The sequence below is a fragment of the Heliconius melpomene genome, chromosome 3, assembly GCF_056956725.1.
Source record: "Heliconius melpomene rosina isolate 202511_hmr_F chromosome 3, ASM5695672v1, whole genome shotgun sequence".
In the NCBI taxonomy this organism is placed as follows: domain Eukaryota; kingdom Metazoa; phylum Arthropoda; class Insecta; order Lepidoptera; family Nymphalidae; genus Heliconius; species Heliconius melpomene.
Genome location: NC_140391.1, coordinates 5,635,311 through 5,657,986, shown reverse-complemented (window position 1 = coordinate 5,657,986; position 22,676 = coordinate 5,635,311). Strand labels below are relative to the sequence as shown.

At 29.9% G+C, this 22,676-nt stretch overlaps 2 protein-coding genes across 4 annotated transcripts in view; both read right to left on the bottom strand.

Annotated features, from left to right (window-relative positions):
- The window catches only part of Pxd (Peroxidase), a 56,395-nt gene extending 54,905 nt beyond the window's left edge, over positions 1 to 1,490 (bottom strand). For both annotated transcript variants that reach the window (XM_085207451.1, XM_085207452.1), the window contains exon 1: positions 1,360 to 1,490. The gene's annotated coding sequence lies outside the window, so the exon portion shown is untranslated. The remainder of the gene's footprint in view (positions 1 to 1,359) is intronic.
- Positions 1,491 to 12,940: 11,450 nt separating this feature from the next.
- Positions 12,941 to 22,635, bottom strand: LOC146539944 (uncharacterized). Of its 2 annotated transcripts, XM_085207532.1 has the most exons (5): positions 21,509 to 22,635; positions 21,061 to 21,135; positions 20,648 to 20,788; positions 18,604 to 18,743; positions 12,941 to 14,436 (listed from the first exon to the last, which is right to left on the bottom strand). In XM_085207532.1, exons 1-5 carry the CDS (start codon positions 22,494 to 22,496, stop codon positions 14,299 to 14,301), a joined length of 1,482 nt encoding a protein of 493 aa, XP_085063658.1. In that variant the 5' UTR covers positions 22,497 to 22,635; the 3' UTR covers positions 12,941 to 14,298. The 2 variants fall into 2 exon arrangements, with proteins under 2 accessions (XP_085063658.1, XP_085063659.1); XM_085207533.1 differs by lacking the exon at positions 20,648 to 20,788.
- Between the last annotated feature and the right edge of the window lie 41 nt (positions 22,636 to 22,676).

Sequence of the window (22,676 nt, the reverse complement as noted above, 5' to 3'; positions counted from 1 at the left end):
ATAACAGTGTAGACGAAAAACGTGCGAGAACAGAGAATAATGAAGCATTGTGCCCAATAATAATGTAAACCTGACTGTGTCGAATATTCAATAGTGATATAATTGTGAGATATCACTACTTTATATCTTTTTTAGGCTGGCTTTTGGAGGCCGTCGCAGCGAAAGCACAAGGGTGTGACTGTAACGCGACGGTTGTGAGTTCGATCCCCACTCGAGGAAGTGAAATATTTATTTACGTTTATATTTCCATTTCTTCGCTCTGGTGTCGAGGCAAAGCGCGGCGTTAAGTTCCGTCACTCAACACGCAATGCCTCCAGAATTCCGCTTTTCCGCTGATTATTATTTTTTTAATACTATACAATTAACTACAACAATATTTTACAGAGTTTGGCTTGACTAATGGTGCTACTAAAATTACCTACAAAAAAAATTCAGATTATTTAAAACGATTCAAGACAATTTATGTCTTATTTATTTATCTTATTTATTTTGTCCTTGTCCTGTCTTATTTACTTATCTAATTTATTTTGTCCTTTGTTTTATATTTTGGGCAGATAAGCATACTAATTTAATTTTTTTTATGGTTTCACTTTTAACAACTGCGTGTGAACGTTTATAGAAATAAATATGCTTTGGTAATGCAATCGACATTTCTCTATTAGTTAGTGGTATAAGAATTGGTTACTGATATGTATAAAGTATACTGTATTTTAACAATATTTCTTACATTTAAAAAAAATATTAAGATTAGTCTTTATTTGATATACGTATTTGAATTTTAAAAATGATAACAAAATTTGTGATTTTTGGAGTAGTGAACTTCGATAGTGAAATATTATTTTCATAGTAAATATACATATATAAATAATATATTTTTTGTCATATTCAAATTAACGTAAGAAAATAATTCAATATTATATGTTAATAAAAAGACTATTATATAGCAATAAATTTAAATAGGTATTAGTGTTAAGTTCAAAATAATTTCTGTTACCAAATATATTTCTTTCCTTTTCTATAGGCGATCGATACAATAACTACGTGTGTATATTACATAATATATCGTATCTTTAAAGTTAACTTTTAAAAGTTATTCTATAAATGTGACTTTAATAAAATATATTCTAAGAAAAATATAAAATTGTTCATATATAATTATTTAGTTATAATTATTGTACAAATGTGCATATTTTATTATGGTATTGTATACAGATTTCTATTAATTTTTTTTACATAAAAAATTACTACGTAGAATTCCAAATTCCGAATTCCGTCAAAATAAAAAATGTATATATATTGAAAAATCACATTTAATTGAATGAATTCGTTTTAATAGAATTTTTTAATTAAACTTCTTACCTTTATTTTCGATTATCTTATCAAACACAACACAGCGCACATAAATTTATATATAAAAGAAAATTAGCGTAACAACGCCGACTGCGGCACTGTTTCTTGCGCCCGCGCACCTTTTACGTACTAAGGTGCGCAAAGAGAGGTCGAACAATTATATACCCTACAAACGGGGATAGACTATCTGTTTTATACTCAGTAGTTAATTAATTAACTGAAAAAGATGAAAAAAATATATGTTATGTAAATTGAAAATATACTAAGACGTTCTTTTTTATAGTAAATTCATATTTTTTACTTGCAAAAAGTTTTATTCTTATGTAATTTTTTTATTTAATTAGTTTTTGGTTATTTAAAAAATAAAAATAAATAATTACATTAGCAATAGGCAGATGAATCTAGTGTCAAAACTCTAGAAGTGGGGAACATACGTACCTTAATGAGAACGGAGTGTCTCAACGCTAAGCTTTCAGGTTCCCTCTGCCTACCTTACTAATAAAACAAGCAAATCTGAAATAATAAGTGAAAGAAGGCGACACCGTTGTAGCGCAGTTGAGAAGTACGTATGTATTAGCAGTATACTTACGGATTCTATTCTCGAAGGAATGCCAAAAATTTACCGTGATTTAGATAAAGAATACGAAACATTGAACATTTCATGCATATTTTTAAATATTTGACTTCTATAAAGGATTCTCTTATTGAAATACAAAACCTGCTGTTGATTTATACGACCTGAGAATCTAATAAATTTGTTCAAAAATCGTGGTAAGAATAAATTTCTAGATTTCACTCCCTCCAGGGATGGCGAGTAGGTAAAACATTTTACTTTCGTAAATCCTTTAGATATCTAACAAACACGTGTAATACAATCAAATTGCACATCTGTTCCTGTCGCGTAATATAATTAATTCAATGACATAGCAATTTCTTATATGATAAGTAACATAAGCTTTCGTATAATTTTGCAAATAATTTTGAAACTGTTTAAAGTGTAAGACAGTCGTGACGCTGGGGAACAGCGTGGGGATAAACGTGAAAGATTGTGGGTTCGATATACACTCGAGGAAATCTCTCTCTGGTAAGAAGGCAGAGCGCGGCGTTAAGTACCGCCTCTCAACATGCAATGTTTTGAAAATTCAGAGAAAAATGGGAAACGGAAGCTTCTGAACATTAGGTTCCCAGGGTCCTCTACTTATCTTGCTATAATGTGAGATATAGCATGAAGCTACAAATTTATAAGATTAAAGATTACATTGCAAAACACTAATTAAGATGAAACTGAATTACTAACACCGTAGATATGAGGTCACGTAATTTTGCAAATCTGTGTTATACTGGCTGCAAATACAAAGCTTCGTAGGTAATAAAAGATATAATGACTACTTCTTTAAAAATTATAACTATTTTTGTAACTCTCTTTATGTAACATTTATTTTAACTTCAAATGTAACTTTAGTAAAGTAAAAAGTGTGTGTTAATGCTTACATACGAATTAAGTGAAACTTTTTGTTACGTTTTTTTATTTCCTCTTTTTTTTCTTTTTCTAAATTAATTAATGTCTTGACAGTCATAATATTATTAAATGATGGATAGCTTTAATAAATTAAAGCATTTGCTAATGCTTAAGACAAAGGAAAAGTTAATATATTAAAATCATAATTATGTGATGATTTTTTAAAACAATAAAAAAAAAATATCTCTCTTTCACTATTTAATTTTAATAATTCTATTTATTATGTTGCTAGCTATCACTAAAATATTTTCTTATTAAGTTATTCCTCAATATTCATTATTAAAGTCTTAGTTAAGTCTAAAGTGACTAGAAATATATAGATTTTTTTTAAGATGGCGTCGAAAAGTGTAACGATTTTATTAACATTGCTAAAAGATTTCTTACAAATGTGGATAAAGAAATTTCATTTCAAAAACTATGCAGTAATATTAGACGTAAGCAACAATTTATATAGGTTCTTTACTTCTTCATTGTCAAGCGGTCCACGCACCATTTCACGAATCAAGTTAAATTGTGTTTAATTCAAAGCCCGCATATTATGCGTTAAACTTTAAAGGCACAAGCTAAGATTAAAATCTACTTGTAATAGGAAAGAAAAATTCCGTTTCAATATATATAATTCTCATATTCTTGATAATTCTTACAAGGTATGTAAATAAATATATATTAATAATAATATAAAATACTCTGTTTTTATTACATTTTTTTAAATTTAAATAAATTAAATTAAATTTACTCGCTATGTATCAGTATTTAACAATTCAAATTAGGTAATGCAAGTTCCTATTGGATTTAGAAATATTTCGATCACTATTTTAACCAATGTATATAAAGAAATAGTTATAAATTAATCTTGATATAAACAAAAAAAAAGAAGAACCTCCTAACTGCAAGTAATAAATTCAAAGTGATGTTTTTCAGTCAATTACTAGATTGCCTGATATGAATCATTTCACTGTACGCAGATATAAAGGAAAACATATATATCTATATTTATGTACAATTGTACATACTTATACCCATGTATCCCACAAACAGCAGGGTAGGCGGAGGGAACATAGTGTTAAGACACTCCGTTGCCCACTTTCTGCCCAATTCTGGAATTATTGCGTGTTGAGTAGCAGAACTCAACGCCGCGCTTTGCCTCGACACCAGAGCGAAGAAAAGGAAATACAAACGTAAATAAATATTTCACTTCCTCGAGTGGGGATCGAACCCACAACCGTCGCGTTACAGTCACACCCTTGTGTCGCTGCGCCACGACGACCTAATATAGACATCGATGAGAGGAGAGTCTTTTCACTAGGCTCCTTTCGCCTACACTAATATATAATATCTATAAGTTTTACAATATACAATATTATAAACTAGAATATGTATTGGTAAATAGCGAATTAAACGACAGTACATTGTCCTTCTAAGTAAACACGATTTCTATATGGTAATGAAAACTTTTGTATTTTAAAGGAATTTTTTATAAACAAACATCTTTTGAATCTTTTATTGTCATTTACGTATACCAGAATATTAATATAACTAAATAAACTAGCATCGGAATATTATTTAAACAAGTGTTTATCGTATAGACATATACGTAATATGTTTATGAAATAATATTTTCTGTTACTTCACTATATCTAATACAAAATGTTACAAAACTAATATTCATTATAAGAGAATGGAGGAAAAAAAATTCTAAATATGTGATATTCCAAATCGTTAAAGACGGGTATTACCTAGAAGATAGCGTACGTGCGATGAAGCACCTATATTGTGTATACTTGCTCAATAATAAGAGTCAACGTTGTGGTTACTTTTTTATCCGATATTAATAAAAAAACCTAACATATTTGCAAAGTATTCTATGAAGAGATTATAATTGTCATAGTAAAAAATATTTGTACATATCAGAACCCGCACACAGCAGGCTTGCAAATAGCAGGGTAGGCAGAAAGAAGACAGAACCTGGTATTACTTAACCATTGCCCATCTTCTGCTGATCTCTGGAGACGTTGCGTTTTGAGTGACCGTCACCGTCACCGTTTTCGTCACCAGAGCGAGGAAACTAATAAATAATAATTCATTCTTAATTTCCCCAAGGTACTAAGACAAAAGCGCGGCGTTTAGTTCCGCCACTCAATACGCAATATCTCGAAAATTCTCCGAAAAGTAGAGAACGGGATGTGGCTTTACACTATGTTCTCTCATTCTACCCTGTGATATGGGAGGTACACCGAGAGGCTGAATGGCTGTGCTAAGTCAAAGCGCGACTTACTTACAGGAACCCGTTGGAAACTAGAGAATGAAATATCACTACATTAGGTTCCCCCTGGCCACCTTGCTAGACTTAAAAGATCTAAGAAGCTAAAAATATAATTGCAGCGGTCAACAGTTGCATCAACTTCCCTACATAAAGTAGTTCTTCAGTATTTAGAGTAAAAGGACGTCATTAAATGTTTACACAACGTTAACTCTAGACAACGTTATCTCAATATAGTTCGTACGTTGGAGTTGTGACAGTTGATAAGTAAAATAGAAAAATCTAATTATATCTTCGCCATGTACTTAGTTTCACAGATTTTTTTTTCAAGCAGAGAAAAAGTGCTCCACCTATATAAATACTATTGTAGGCAAACGTTGCCTTACGTGTGGTTCAGAAATCCTAGGAGACCCAAAACTTCGATGCCTTCCTCGAGCTATGATCATGATCGTCGTACGATAAGAGAACAAACAAGATGCGCGTATCGCCTTATTCTATCCCCTGGAAAACAGCTGCAGTGCCAGTCACGCTTAATTCTTGCATCCACCTCACGGCCACCCCCATGCAACAACTGATTTACAGAAGGAGACCAGTACTTACCATACTGAGGTCTCTACCAAGTACAGCCCTTAAAACGCGATGAGCTGGGGTCCAAGTGGGGCATTTAGCGACCACAAAAGACCAGGGAAATTTCCGAAGCGATAAAATTTGAAGATTTAGATTATAATCATATTTTCATTGAAAACGTAATAATTGATAGCCTTGTATTACATTCACTATAGTAAAAATTCATCAAACTGAAATATTTCAAATTATTTCAAAAGTTTGCCTAAATCTTGAAATGTGGGGTCGTGGTATATGTTTTTTTCCCTCGTTACTTTAATGAAAGATTTTTATATTTGTAGAATTTCGTAGGAAATATCTCTTCAATATTTAGTATATAGCTGGGTAGAAAAATACTGTTCAAATACTTCTAATTACTTTTGATTTTTCGCTCAAATTGTAGATAATATCTAATAAAAAAACAATTTCTGTCAGGATGTTTAAAGAATAATGCTCTTTTTATGACCATAGTCGATTACTTAACCTTAAGTTAAATAGTGTTCTTAATAGATAGTTATTTCACAACTAGATGCTTATTATACTACCTTCAATGAAAAATAATTAATTATACAAACGCGAATAACGTCTTTCTTGAATTTATTATTGACAAATTAGAGAAAATTTAATAAATTTTGTTATAATATAATAGATTTTTTACTCTACTTGTCACCGAATTCTGGAGGCAAAGGCAAAGGTTAGGGGCACCAGAGTGAAAAAAATTAAAATATTTAATATTTTATTGCCCCAAGTGAGAATCGAACCCACAACCTGTCGCTTTCACAATTACATACTGGTACCCCTATGCCTCGTATCTAATAGATATTTCAGAATTATGTGTTTTAATTATTCCTCCATTTCTAGTTCATTTTGCTTAACGGAATGAACAGGGCGTTGTGCTCAAGACAGAATTCCGACATTCCGCTGGAATACATTTAATTTATTACAATAAAAAATTTTTAAACCCTTTACATACTTTTCCTATATCGTTTTAATGTATTTTTGTTACCTTCATAATTGCAAATTTTCCACTTCTTATGGGAAAAACAAAATATTCTGTGACACATTACCTAATGGCTTATGTATTTTCCGTTTATGATTCGTCCTCTGACTCGTCCTTTGACTAGATGAATGTACCTATACAAAAAACCGGTTAAGTGCGAGTCGGAATCGCCCACCGAGGAATGCGTTCCAATTACAGAATTGTACGTCGCGTCGGCGAGAAGTACAACTTATAAAAGTTGAAAGTTAAAGTTGAAATTTGCTTATGAAATGCACTACAAATATAAATTTGTAATATATATTTTTTTCTTGTTTGTATTATAAGTTCTAACTTTATTGAAAATTTCATAAATACCCACGGGAAATACTCTAGAGATAATGACTACGCGGCGAATTTGATACAAAATTCAGTATAATTGATACATACATAATAATCGATTCTCATATCTTTTGATTGTTGTTGACTTAGAAGCTTGATTTTTTTTCTGTGGTTCAAGGGACCATAGACTTGAATATTTCATGTTAATTTCAGCTTGACAACTAGTAGTAGTAGTAGTAGTATTGTAGTAGTGTCTCTAGCTACAATTCATTCACGATTTTCAAATTCCTTCATTGATTTTCTATTAATAAGTATGAGACAACTAATAAGAAACTCTTAAACTTTCTTGATATCGAAAGTTTCATCCCTTCGGAAATAAACAAGTACCTACATATATTGAACTGACTTTAATAAAAGTAATGTTGGGCAATACGCAATGTGAGAGCTTATGAAAAGTTATGGGGTCAAGCCGACGCATGTATGAGGTCTTCTTCAAGAAATTGTTATAACCGCTCTCTTTATAGCAGAGCCATTTAAAAAAACAATATCTGCACGATTTTAGCACGTTTCATAACAGTTTATATGTAGAATCTTTAAAAATATGTATCTTACTGTCATATAAATTGTCTTTTAACTAACATAGTACATTACCATAAAATAAGTAAATATTTGTAGTGATTTTTTTTTAAAATTGGGAATAATATTTATTGGACACGTATGAAAACATGGAAGTTTCAAAATAATATATTTGTTAATAAAATAAACAAGGCTATTCAGTTATCAAATAAATTTCATTATTGTTTTGAAAAAGGCCATCGTATTGTTTTTGGTAAAAATAAGACAACGATTATAATTTGTAAAGTTTTGAAACATGTGCATATAGTGTAATAATATACATATAGATATAGTCTGAGATCCCAGGGCCTCCAGACCTACGTCATTTTAGCAAAGCTGAAATTTTGAGGATTAATAGTCTAATATGTAATTAAGACTGTATGCATATAGTCTCTAACTTGAAAGTGAGGACGTAAGTAATATATTAAGTGACACTAACAGGACAGTAGATCCTAGTCTCAGCGTGGGCTGAAAAATTTATATTAGAATATTAATAAAACTCAAGTTTCCATAATATTAACACCTACTCAGTGAAATTATACGCATATATAGAGTGTACATATAAAAATCGTGGTAGATAAGTTTGTTCATTAGATAATTAAAAATACTATGTTTGGAACTAATTAAACTTGTTAAGACTAACCTAATCTAAATTCAAATTAATTATTAGATTTCAACATTAATAATTACGTCGTTTTTATTTTTTGTCACAAAAATGTGCATTTTGTTAACATTTACGCCACTTTTTTTTCAACGATACACTTTCGTTTTTTATGCTATGTTGCTCCAAATTGAATTTATATTAAAAATTATAAAAAGAATAAAAATCTATTTAAATAATAAAAAAATATAAAAATCGAAGGCAACAGCTAGGCTAGGCTAACATACTAAGTTATGAGAGAATTCTAAAATAGAAACGTAGCTCATCTTCCCTGTTATTAAATATCTGTGACAAAGAAACGTGAGAAGATGCTGGTGCCGAGATAACACAAATATATATATGTTTTAAAAATCTTAATATGCATATTTCTATTAAGACGGCATTCTTAAGATTTTTAAACATGGAAGACCATTTTAATTATTTTCAATATTTTCTAAATATTTTTTTTATTCAATAACTTCAGTTCTAAAAAGATCGCCCCGGATCTCAAGAATTTTGAAAATTGGTTCAAGGTGTGTTCTTACTGTCGTACTTTGCTTTTGAGCGTGGAAAAACAAAAAATATCTTTTAAACATTAAGATTTAATTTGAAAATAAAAAATATATTTTTATAGAACCTAAAAAAAAAGCAAACGCAATAAACGTAAATAAGCAAAACAATTTTTTAATTAAAAATATGACATCTGTTTACCTTCGTCTTAAGATAAACCTTCTCATTCATGAGTATCAATTATAATATTCTATTGTACAAAAGCTATTCAATTATTAGACAATTAAGTATACATCAGTATCAGCTTCCCTTTAAGAAATCGATCTGACAGTTTAGATAGACAGTTTTGTGTTACGTATATCTGGTAAATGTTATGTTCAATAAGTATATAATAAGTTAATATACATAAAATTTTCCACAATTTAAAATAACCTAAGAAAAATTAGCTATGTGATTTACACATACAAATCGGGGTTCAAATATCGCAATGTACTAAATTTTTTTTATCCGATTTCTAAGTAAATTTAGTATGGAATAATACTTTGAAATGTTTTTATTTATTAATGTATTTAAGATTAACATTATATTATGATGGACGTCGTTGTAATATCTATTTGTGAAGCAATATTGTCTCAATATGTCCTAAATATTTATATTCCATCGGAAAACTGCTTGGCAAAGTAGCTTTCTTTTCATAAATTTTCCTGAACTCTCAATATTGTCATAAAATTCTCTGGCTGGAAAAATGGACAATGTTCAAAGCTTAGATACCCCGGTGAGCTTATATAAAACATCCTTTAATACATTGTTGAAAAATTTAATTTTGCATATAAGGTATGCATAATAAATTATTTCACTATGAGAAACAAGTAGATATTTTCAAATATGGATAAGACTTCATGGTTTGGTTATGCTTATGGTTTTGTTATTTAATTGTCTATCATATATATATATACTTTTTACTATGGAATAAAAAAAAATCGACAGAATATTAAAAAATATATATGTAAATCAAGTGATGGTTATATAGCCCCCCCTTTAGCCAAATTAAATGTATTGAATTTAAAGATAACAACCATTAATGATAGAGAAGTCATATTAATGTTGCGTTTAAAAAAAATCACTGGAAAGCGTGATTCTAAGTCCACGTCCACGGTCCAAGGGACCATGCCTTCGGGGGGCACAATATCTCCTATATTACTGCAAAGTTTAAATTGAATCCGTTCAGTGTTTTTGGTGTGAAAGTGGAAAAAACTTACCCATTTAGTTATATATTATTAAGATAAGGTAAGATAAGACTAGAGTAGATTAGTCAGAGTCACAGTAGACTAGAGTAGTCAGAAAAACAAACAATTCAGTAATTTCTAGTCAAAGATATATGTAACAAACATAATTATGATTTGTCATCAAAATAACAAAGAAATACATTTGCAAGGACGAACGTGAAAGGACACAAATGAATTATAAAGATAGTCGAACCCATTTTCGATAACATTTACAAAACTTGGACTATAACTATGTCAGGCCAGATAGTATAGAAAATGAAGCACTAAAGTTGGATGTAACAGGTAGCTTCATTTAGGTAGACTTTTATTACTGCCTAGGAACAAGACCTACATTGGCCTAGTAAAAATAACTACATATATGTGCTTAAACATATATTCAATGGAAAGGTGAAATCAAGTTTATTCAACAACTTTAGGTACTTAAGTAAGATAACTTTTATATATCATAAAAGTCAGAGATTTAGAGCTAGAAATAGCTTAGGTTCTTGGTACAATATTGAACCTATTAATAATGTCATATAGAAAAGTACTGTAAGTAGAAACTAACTTATAAATAAATATTTTTTCTTTTATCTGTATCTATATAGTCTACAGTCTACCTACCGTAGTACCAACTTTTTAAAAATACATAATTAATAGGTATAAGGTATGTTATCAGTTGCTGTTATTATTTATTATCTGATTTTTCTTTCTAAACTCTACTTATATTGTCAAAAATAAAAGAATAAATACTCAGAAGCATAGCCGTTGATATAGTCCTGTGCTTGTGTTGTCATATATTTGTAAAGCATAGCCTTATTTATTGTCAACCTAAAGACTATTTAGAGCGTCAATGAAGCTATAGCGGTGCTCTAAATTACCTGTAACTAGCCACAGAGGGATAACTAATTAGTTTATATATAATTTTATACAGATATTTTGTTAGCTCATGTAGCGGGTTTGTATTTTTGTATTGAATAAATATCTTTCTGTTTTTATTAGGAAATTATGATATCACTAATGCTAATTACGTTATAATTTGTATATTTGTAACGAAAACAAGTAACGCAATGGCGAAATTGATTGGCATAGAATTTCATAATCATAATTTCTATTAACCCAAAATGATATTTTTTATCTGTATACGTTTTACACTTTGTTTTGGCCTAAATTGTAAAATTTGTGCTTGACTAATAAAAACTTTATAATAAATTTAAATATTTTTTATTCATTTCATAACTTATAAAAAATGTCTTATTTTTCTATAAAAAAAACCTACATGTAAATATTTGTAGAATATAATAATAATTTAAATAATAAATATATTTTAAGTAACAGACAATGTATTTATCATAGGTCATATTTAAATATCACATTTAAAAAATAAAAGATTCTTATTGAAAGCAAAATAATATTAATGTCTTTGATAATTTAGGTACTCATACCACAATACTAAGAAAGCTTTTCATAAAATATTTAAAAATATATTACTGAAATCCCTCTAATAATTTTCATTCAAACGAACTGTTAAGGGTCAAAGTCTGTTAACTTCGTTTCTATTAAGATAAGAAGGATTTGTACTCAACGATATTTTAATCTCAAAGACCTTTGAAAATGATAGTGACGGGACAGGTAAAATATGAGTGTTGACAAAACAAAAAAAATTATAATGGCTTAAATTTTGTTTATGTTTATTTTCGTCGTAACGTCATTTGATATTAATTTTGAAGATAAAAATATAAGAAAAATAATTATTACTAAAATATATTTTATATAACGTTGTTGACGATTTAAAATTATCTAGTCTTCCTTTAATATTAACAGATTATTCATACAAAATATTGATGAATTAGTAAACTGGAACTTACAACATCGAAAACTAGTAGGTGTAGATATAAAAATGTATTAAAAAATTCATAAATTTTTTTATTATTATAGTAAATTAGCCGCCTCGCTTATTAACCAGTATATTATATAACTCCATTGAAAGTCATAATAATTATATACTCCAATTTCTAAATTTTGCCTTTTATCGTTAACCCAAAATAAAATCTTAATGTTCATGACAATAATATCAATATTATATTGTAATAATATTACAAAAAGTCGAAAAGCAGTGGCTGGTCTTTCTACTAGAAGGATGGTAATGTTTTTGCAGCATATGTATGACATCCCGGTTTTTAGGACAAAACTTAAATGTCCCGAGCAGGACATACATGGTCCAGCTTTTCATGAATTATTCCAGGTACTTCGAGAATTCTTTTTTAATGATATTACTTTTTTAATAAGTTAGAAACTACAAAATAATTTTATAAAATAGACTCTCATAATTTTTTATCATTAGAAATTAATATAATTACCCATTACGAGAACTAATTATAATGCCATCTATTTGTACACATTAAACTGCTTATTGTCATTGTAAGCAGATATAATTTGGTTGAAATAAAACGTAACAGATGGCGCTTTATATGAAATAATAGAAGCCGTGGCGGCGGCAACAGTGACACAAGCATATGACTGTAAGTGACGTCTGTGGGTTCGATTTCCACTCGGGATTTTTTTTTATTATTTCCTCGTTCTGCTAAAAAGGCAAATTGCGGCGTTGAGTTTCGCCACTCAACTGGCAATGTCTCGAATTCGACGGAGAGTGTTAAACAGATACAGCTATTTTAAATAGTATTTCAATTTTGCGTTAAAATTATGATATCATAATTTTAACATACTAGTAGTACATTCTTTTAATTTTTTCTCATTACATAAACATCCTGTTTTAAAATGGTAGGATTTTTTAAATATATTTGTTATAAAAAGGAAATGGACGTAATTAATTAATGTTTTATATAAATAATAAAATATCTAAGATTAAATCTTTATTTAGAATAAAAAGTACAAATCAAAATCGAACATTTTAGAACTATGTATTTATAACTAATATAGAAAATAATCACTAAACATATGAAAGAAATATTATAGTATGCTTTTTTATTTCCTAAATTATTTAGAAAATGTCTAACAATTGCTATTGAAGTACTTATATCTATGATTATATTAACCATCAATATAGGATATAGATCCACAGGTGATTTATTTACTTTGTAGTTTATATGATCTGAAGGAAAATAGGAAAATCTTAAACATAAGCTTAATGCATATGATGTTGACATTATAATAAAGTTTATAAGGGCAAGCTTTCACATTATTAACGTAAAAGGTTTATTTTGTTTATTTTTTAAATAATTATTAGTCAAAATTAACTTTATTAGGTGTGGACTAGAAAATATAATGTTCTTAATAAAAATAAGAAAACAGAATAATTGATATATATTTTTCGTTAAGTATTTATTTCTTTCTTAAAAAGTTACATAAAAAAAAACTCAAAGCCACCACACCATACGAAGCTTAAAAGCTAACAAATAAATAAAAATGTCCTTATTCAGATGTCAATTATAATGAAACTTGAGATCTAAAAGAAACACCTTTCCAAATATTGGAATCGAAGTAAAACTAATGTTTAAGTAAGCGTAAATATCTCAGCGACTTAATTAAATTATATAACTAAATAAACTTAATTCAACCCAATCACAGACGAGGCGTTTTTGTAATTAACACACATTATTGTACTTGCCATTAGTATTTTTTGTATTTTCCATACATTTATTTATGTATGAGTTATTTTAATAGAAAATTATTTAATAATAATAATAGATTTTATATGGTGACAAAAACAAGTAATACTTATATATATTATTGCATGGAATATGATTTTTAAAGCATTTAGTACTATTTATATCAATTACAATAGATTTGTTATATATGAAGGACTTTGATTTAGGTGATGTGAGATTATTTAATTATAATTATTCCACCATAAATTCGGCTTTACAATGGCTTTCTATCAATAAAATTTATATTTCGATCTAATTTTAATAATTTTCGGAAAGTTTTTGAAAGACGAACGGAAATACATTTGAAATTATTAATGGCCTAAATTATATCTAAATAGTCCCTGAATGAGTAAATTTTTCTTAAAAAAATTACAACTCAGATAAAAACGTTGACAGTAAACTAAATTCAACGTATTTTTTTAATTAATTGGTTTATTTTTTTTAATTGAATAAGAGAAAGAAAAAAAATCAAATAAATGAAAAGAACATCGTCTCTCTATCTAAAAGTGATCTAATAGACTACAGTACATACATATAATATAATATACATTTAATATATAATTTTACTTGGCGGTGCGGCGGTGTTAGTGCTCATGGCCTGTTCTAACGTATCTAAACGCCGGTAGGCGTGTCCACGGCTGTTTCGACGCTTGCCAGGTTGTCTTCCTTCTACTATTAGACCCAGAATCTGTAATAAAACGTTACTTGATGATAATGATCATAGTAATATTATAAATATCAATCTGAGTTGGAAGATTAGAAAGGACATAGGATACTTTTTATAGAAATATATGTTTTTTTTTAAAAACAACAACTTTAACATTCTTGTTTCGTGACAGTTATTTCGCTGTTTGTGATATATTGTTGTACTTATCAATTCCAAACAAAAATGGCGGAATGTAAATAAGGATTGTTATAACAGGCAGAGTCGTCGAGTCGTCGTATTTATCGCTACCTGTTATAATAAATCTCATTTACATTCCGCCATTATCAGAAATTTGTACTTATATAGAATTCGGTTACAGCTATAGATCGTTTTTTCATTTCGGATACATAGTTCCGGTAACGGTTCCGGTATTTATAAATAACGTCCCTGGTCAAAATAATTAATTTCCGAGCCTTTATAGACAATATTCCATACATTGAAAACTAGTTTATAATTCTAAAAAAAATATATATTTTGTAGCTCCTAATGAGGAATGGTAATAGGTATGAAATAATGCTTCAAAGTTCGTTACAGTAAAGTTTTTACGTATACAAATACACTAGTTTTTGTTTCATTAAAAAAAACCAAGTAGTTATGATTTTACAGGCATTTGAAGTTTGCAAAAAATTCAAATGCCGCTAACAGTCCCGCGGCCGGCGGTGACGTCACAGGTCTTGCAACTCGCTAGTCGCCGGTGATAGTTAGGAGATCTCGCGCAGTACTTTGTTTGTTTGATACTTACCTGTGCTAAAGTGTTAATCCAATTAATTAAAATGGATGAGGGATTCGGATAACCTACCCGTAATAGATGGATTTATGGTTGCCGATTATTTATCGAATAATAGTGATTTCATCGCCGCAGAAATGCGAGGAGTAAAAATGCGAAGATAAGTTTTGTTGTATAACTAGTAATATTATGTCGATTTGGGGTAGGGATAGATAATAATATCTTATGTTATTTTATTTGAAATTATTTATTTAAAACTGTAATGTAACCCAACCTAACTAGTTTCATATTGTAGGTAGCGCTATTTGCGTTAAAAGTACCAAACCTTTTATTCCAGTTCAAAGTAGTAAGATTGTTTTATAAGTGAAAATAATATAATAATAATATAACTAAATACATGCAGTAAGTTGAGCAGATGTACATTTACTTTTATGTAGATTTTTAATATTTTTATATATGTATATCTGAATAATATTTTTATTGTGATTATTGTAGATCGGCAAGAGAGAGTTATGGTCAAGATGCTACAGTGGCGTAGCTAGGGTATTTGCTGCCCGGTGCGGCTTAGGGGATTTGATGCCCTTTAAAATGGTCTAAGGTCTAATAAAAACAAAGTGATCGTCGACGTTGATGAGTTCTAAAAAAAAAACGTGATCGTCGACGTTCGTGAGTTCTAAAAAAAAACGTGATCGTCGATTTTGATACCCCTTTCCTTTTGATGCCCGGTGCGGCTTAGGGGACTTGATGCCCTTTAAAATGGTAGTGGTGCCCTTTAAAGTCTAAAAAAACAAAGAAAAACAAAGTAATCGTTGACTTTAATGCCCCTTTTCCTTTTGATGCCCGGTGCGACGGCACCGCTCGCATCCCCCTAGCTACGCCACTATGATGCTATTGCGTACGTATAAGTTAAAAGAGTAGGTATGTAATGTATGTATTGCCAAATGTAGATTACAGCAGAACACCGCGCACGTATTAAACCATATTATTGCAGTTTAGAATGCAATGAAAAGAACCAATAAGTTTATACGTCTAATAATCTGCGAAGATTGTGCCGCCAGCAGATGTGATTGTAAATATATCATTCAATATATCATCATCACATTTATAATGGGCTACATCGTCGGAGCGACAAGTCTTCAACAACTGCAACCAAGTCTTCTTTCTTTTGGCATTAATCCCGGCGTATGTTGCCAGGGTCTGCCTTCCTGCTTAACCTACTCCACTTTACACGATCTGTAACGTCCTGAGTGGTTCGACCATTGGTACTCATGTCCTGCATCACGACATCCAAACACCGCATCCTTGGGCGTTCGGAGGTCTAGCTCCAGGGACAGGATAAACATAGCAGGGCACCAGCATCTAACACAGTTCCTAACTGGCGCGCAACGTGGCCATACCATCTTAGGCCACACTCTTGGAGCTTATCCGCTACGTCATGGACCCCAAGACTACCTCGAATGAATATGTAACGTATGCGTCAGACGGCGTTACGCCGCCCATTCACCTCAGCATCTTCATTTCCGTGACGTGGAGATCCTCAGCATGCCGAGATAGTGCTGGCCAACATTCGCTGCCGTATAAAAGAACCAGTCAGATGATGCTCTTATATATCAGCCCCTTCAGCTTGGGTGGTATTCTGCGGTCGCAGACCATACCAGTAACCTCCCACCATTTGGCCCAGGCAGCGCATAACGGATCTAAGGTACTTGAAACTTTTTCAACTTAACGCCTGGCTCAGGACCTATGAGGACTCAGGCTTTGTATTCGGACTTCGACACATTTTGTTTAAGACTGCCTCAAGTCAAGCGCACCCTTCCAGAGGTTCACTTTACGCTCCAGCATCAGTTGGTTCTCTTCAATGAGTGCAATGTCATCGGCATACATCATCAGCCATTGAGGCTGGTCCTGGATGTGAGCCGTGACAGTATCCAGCACTACAATAAATAAGAACAAACTAAGAGCCGAGCATTGGTGAACCCCCTACTGTGATCTAAAAGGTTTGGTGCCGCCAACAGCCGTCCTAACCATCGCGAATCGCAAAGCGGGATCGTGGTACATATACCTAATAATCTCAATATAGGCCTCAGGGCTCCCTTTGAATCGCAATACCCTCTAAATACATTGACGAGGCACACAGTTAAAGGCCTTCTGCAAATCTAAAAAGGCCGCAAATCTAATGCAGAGCTCTTCTTTTTTTTCCTGTATGAATCCAACAAAGTTCTGAGTAGTCTCTCTATTAAAGTACTGATTAAGTTTGTGGTAACGCTCAAGCCAAGCCAAGTGTTGTTGGAAAAAATTCAAGCTTTCTAGTATCGATACCATAATAAAAATAATCAAAGCTAAAGATTTTGGTACAACACGCCATGAAACCGAGCAAGATAGAACTGTTTTTTTGACAAAGTACTATCAAAACTTCAATATCTTAAAATACAATGCTCGCTATTACATTATGTTTGTGAAAAAAAAAAGATTTTAAAAATATATCTATATATTATTTATTAAACGAAACTAAATTTGTGGTGGAACGCCAGCTAAAGAAGAGCGCGAACTGCGAGTGAACGAAGACGAACTAAGCGAGCGAGTTTTGCAAGACCTGTGACGTCACGCGAGTCGGTTATGGCCCGACGGAATCTCGCGTCGCGCGCTTACTTTAAAGGACAATATCTCAAAAACTAATAGACATATCAAAATAATTCTTTCACACGTATTTTTTGTTTTTAAAAGACAATACGATGAGCTAGAATTTAAATTTTGTGATTATTCTCCATTGTAGAGCCAAATAATTTATATTGATATAACTTTTTTATTTATGAATCTATCTAAATAAAATATATAGTAAATGTTAATAGTACAATTTGATTATATATATAGATAAAATACAAATATACCCATTACAATGTTTGATTGGACTTTAAGGCCGTAACAAATTTAACGACCACGGAAAATCGTGGATTGCGATTTACAAATTACAATGAATAACTGTATAAACACGTATAAATAACTAGAGACTAACTGTTTATTAAATAAAATTGTAACTTTTAACTTCAGTCTTAGAAGTTTCAATTAGAAATATATTTTTACTCTTATCTTACCGATTATAATTTGATATAGGCACAATTAAACATAGAATATCTAAAAAGTAAAATAATATGTTCTGATGTCATTTTTGTTTACGTTAGCCTACCAATTATCATATTTTACTGAGTAAAGTTTATACAGTAAATGGATAACCACAAAAAATTGGTTAAAATAAGTCTTATTTTAATTTTATTCATATTATCATCCCACTGTATGCAAGAAGAAACCACTTTTAAAGGACAATCTAATTGTAAAACTTAATTTCTATATTTATATTTACATAATTTTATTTTCTCAAGCGAAATAAAGAATATCTTGTACTACCCTAAAAATTGGCTACTTACCACTTTACTAAACTTGTTCTTGTTATGATACACAATGTATAGAATAATCACGATGACGACCGCTGTCAAGAACAACGGGAAGAAGTGGTCATCGTCATCATTCAGGGAATCTTGCATTGAATTCGGAAATATTTCCGCAACTGAAAAAAAAAACATTTTCATATTTATAATATAGTAACAAATCTCTTTGTACTACTGGAATATGTTGGATTTTTTTGATTGCATAAAAGCGTATAAAAATACGGTACTAAATATTAATTATTAAATTTATATAACTACAATAAAAATTTAACTACAATAAGATAATAAAATTATGGTAAATATAAAATCGTTGCATTTTTCAAAGATTAGTTTTACAAGAGATAATATAATTTTTTTAACTTTTACCTTTTTTAACTACATATTTATTATATATTTTAGCACAATAAAGTAAGTATAATATAAATTTTATTATTTTCATCAAATGTTAATTTTATAAAATGTAGTAAAGCATCATCCAAATCATGTAAGCATTATGTTTACATAGCCTCAAGGCTACACTTGATTAAATATATACACAAATTGTGTTTATTTGTAAAGATAAAATCGATAACAACTATTGATATCAATCAGTAATTATTATTGATATCAACCATGTACTTTGTTGTTATAATTCCTTAATACATGGCTATTTTATAAGAATTGACAAATTAATATACATTGACATCTTAAGACATATTTCTTAATCTAAGTTAAAGTATGATAAAGAAATTGTTTCTCATAAGTATGTTAAGAATATTAAGACTAAAGTGCTACATAAACTAGCAGTCAAATTTCAGGGATTTGCTATGCAAATTATGAAGCATTAATATTTTTTGAAAATAGCAATAAATTACAATTTGTATTAATAACAGTTTTAAAATGAATGACAAATATTGTTTTTTTTTTCACAAATAATGTAATGACATTAATCACTCATTGCTTTTTAATTTTTGGGGATTCAGTCTATCCATAATATAAAAGGTAACATTTATATAGATTAAATATTAGGATAATTAATATCTTATCGTCAATTTTAACATAAGTAAGTACTTATATTCTTTTTACGATAAAACTAATTATATATAGATAATTTTCATCAACGCCGAAAATCACTAATGCTCAATTGCACTGCTTCATGATACATGATAATCTTATCGAATATGCAATAATTGAAATTCACAAAATGTATACCATTTTATGAATTATTTCCAAAAAAGACTTTAGAAAGCATTGTAAAACAAAAATCGCAAAACCTATTTATTCTCTATACATCGAGTCGTAGTCGCCCTGAAATTAAGTTTCCTGAAGAAAATATTCAAAAGTAATAAAAATCCTAAAATCAAATTTGAGCAAACATCTACAGCTAGCTTCGGGGGGGCCACAACTCGTCGACTGTATTGCACCTACTTATTTCATGTTTCAGATACAGTAGTAACCACCACCATTGTTATTACTTACATATTCATGCAGATGTATAACAAATATATATATATATATATATATATATATATATATATAGTGTTAAAATGATAATAATATATAAAGACTACATAGCAAAGAAAATAAAAATACATGCACCTAGACCCAGTAAGCTGGTTGTGTATAAAATACTAAAATAATGAAAAAGAAGAAAATTTAAATCCAATATACTAAACTAAACATTACCACCCTTATAAAATATTTTTTTGGAAAATTAATAAATAGGCACTAATAAACTTATATGTTAAGTCTGTAATCAGCGAGTGAGAATCAGTAGAGCACCGTGTATGACTATGAATCAATGGTTGTGAGTTCCATTTCGGCATGGTGATGTGATATATTTTAATTTGCTTTTTATGGTAACAACACAATGCGAAAAATTAAGTAGAAAGTAAAGAAAAAAAATGCTAAATGATTAAAAAGCTTCCAAAATAACATTTACAACAAAGCTAGAAAAAAAAATCTACTATAAGAGACCAATATAGAAAATTAGTGTTCTTAACAATAATTTTGGTACATCAAGTAACTATCAGGAACTAAATACCTATTTGCGGACCGCTATAAATTTTGAACGTTGTGTCATTTTCAATTTCAATCCTACTTTTTTTCCGTTTCTCATCATTCCCAGTCTCTGATTCTGCTTTGTTATCATTATTTTGGGCTAAATTTAGCAAATCATTATTATCTGAAAGTATTATTATTAAATTACTTTTAGAAATGTTTATAATGAGAAATGATGGTCTTCTAGAAATCATAGCTTAATATAATGACAAATCGAATATTATATTAATGTAACATACAAATATTAGTTAGGTATATATACAATATAAGATAGCAAGAAAAAATATAGCATACATATATTAATAATGACAATAATCAAATTCACATCTGCCAAATATTTTGAAATACAGTATTAAAATTAGATTATTTCTGTAACCTGAAAAAAAAAACACTTACTTCCTTCAATCTTAGTATCCACCTCGGACTTAGACATTGGTTTGGGTATGCCACCATCTTGATCATATTGATGATCTGAAAAACAGACATATGAACAGTTAGACGCTGAAAAACAGTAAGGAAAATAAATCAAACAGAGGGATCCAACAGTTACTGTTATCAGAGTACTCAGAATTGTGTAAGTGTTGAAAAGGTGTCCCAATATGGTATGATAATGTTATAAAATTTAAAAAAAAGCACAGGGCACATGTATACCTAAGGTTTGTTTATAGATGTTTAATATTTCTAAGAAAAAGCATGGTGTTAAGTTCTATCATGCAATAAACAATGTCTCAAATATTAGGTAATAAGTGGGGGAACAGAATGTTTTAGCACTAATAATGTGAAACTAAAAAAACATTGTAAAAAGAATAATAAATCATGACATTAATAATAAAACATCACTTACCATCTTCTTCATCATCTTCTTGATCATCGTCTATAATACCATCATCTTTAGGATTATCAATTACAGTATCTTTATCTTTTATGTCATTATTTTTTTTACTATCTTTCTCTTCAGATGCTATTATTGGTTTTTCAATTTCAGTTTTAACAGCTGGCACAATTGGAGCAGCAGATTGCTCAGTTTTAACAGGATTATCTATGTCTGCCTTTTGTTGTTGTATGCCATTGGTTGAACTATGATTAATAATTGTAGTGGCATCTGCATTCGGAATATTTGATTTAGTACTTTCTATTTTTAAAGGTTTCTCTTCCAATTGTTTAACTTCACTGTCATTTTTAGATGGTGTGCTGCTATCAATTTTATTCAGAGTTGGTAAAATGTCAACATTAGCCTTATTATTTTGATTTACTACTGGTTCTACTGTTTTAGTCCCAGTATCCTTTTCATTGTTTATTTGTGCTAGTGGTGCTGTAACATTTTTAATCGCTTCAGACCCCCACTTGTAATATTTACAAAAGAAATTGACATCTACACTTAGGAGATTTTCTTTAGTGGCACACATTTTTACACATATAACTTCAGTTTGAAACACTTTTTCCAGATCTAACTCTGGGTATTCTTGTAGATATTTGGGTTTCCATGATACAGCTTGCTCACATAAGCTTTGGACATTTTGTGCTTCTTTCATTTTAGATGAATAATCACTTTGTATATCATATTTGGATTTATCGAATGTTTCACAAAGTTGCTTATTAATATCAAAGAACATTAAGCATTTGGGCTCCAGATATATATCCAATGGAGAACTAACATTACAACGTTCAACTTGGCTTTTAATCAGACTAGAAATAACTACATTTTCACATGTTTGCGCAAGAGCTTGTAATTTATTTCCTACGGGTATATGGTCTACCTTCGCTGGCATGGGTAATCCGAAACTGAGATAATACGTATTAAATAATACTAACGTTAAAATATATTGGAACATGATTAACTATTTATGAAAATTTAATTCGCCGTAAAGTTTTATTGTATATTATCCAAGATTAACGGTACACTGGGCTAATATCGCATTATTGACAAAATGCTTTTTTCTATGACATAGATAGGTACCAAATTTTATTCAAGTATTGACAGTATCATACAGATTACATAAAGTAAATTATTT

Coding starts and splice junctions, on each gene's coding strand:
- LOC146539944 (XM_085207532.1), bottom strand. CDS start 22,496: ATGTTCCAATATATTTTAACGTTAGTATTATTTAATACGTATTATCTC. Junction 20,789..21,060: donor GGATACTAAGATTGAAGGAA/GTAAGTGTTTTT, acceptor TAATACTTTCAG/ATAATAATGATTTGCTAAAT. Junction 14,437..18,603: donor AGAACAAGTTTAGTAAAGTG/GTAAGTAGCCAA, acceptor GTTTTATTACAG/ATTCTGGGTCTAATAGTAGA.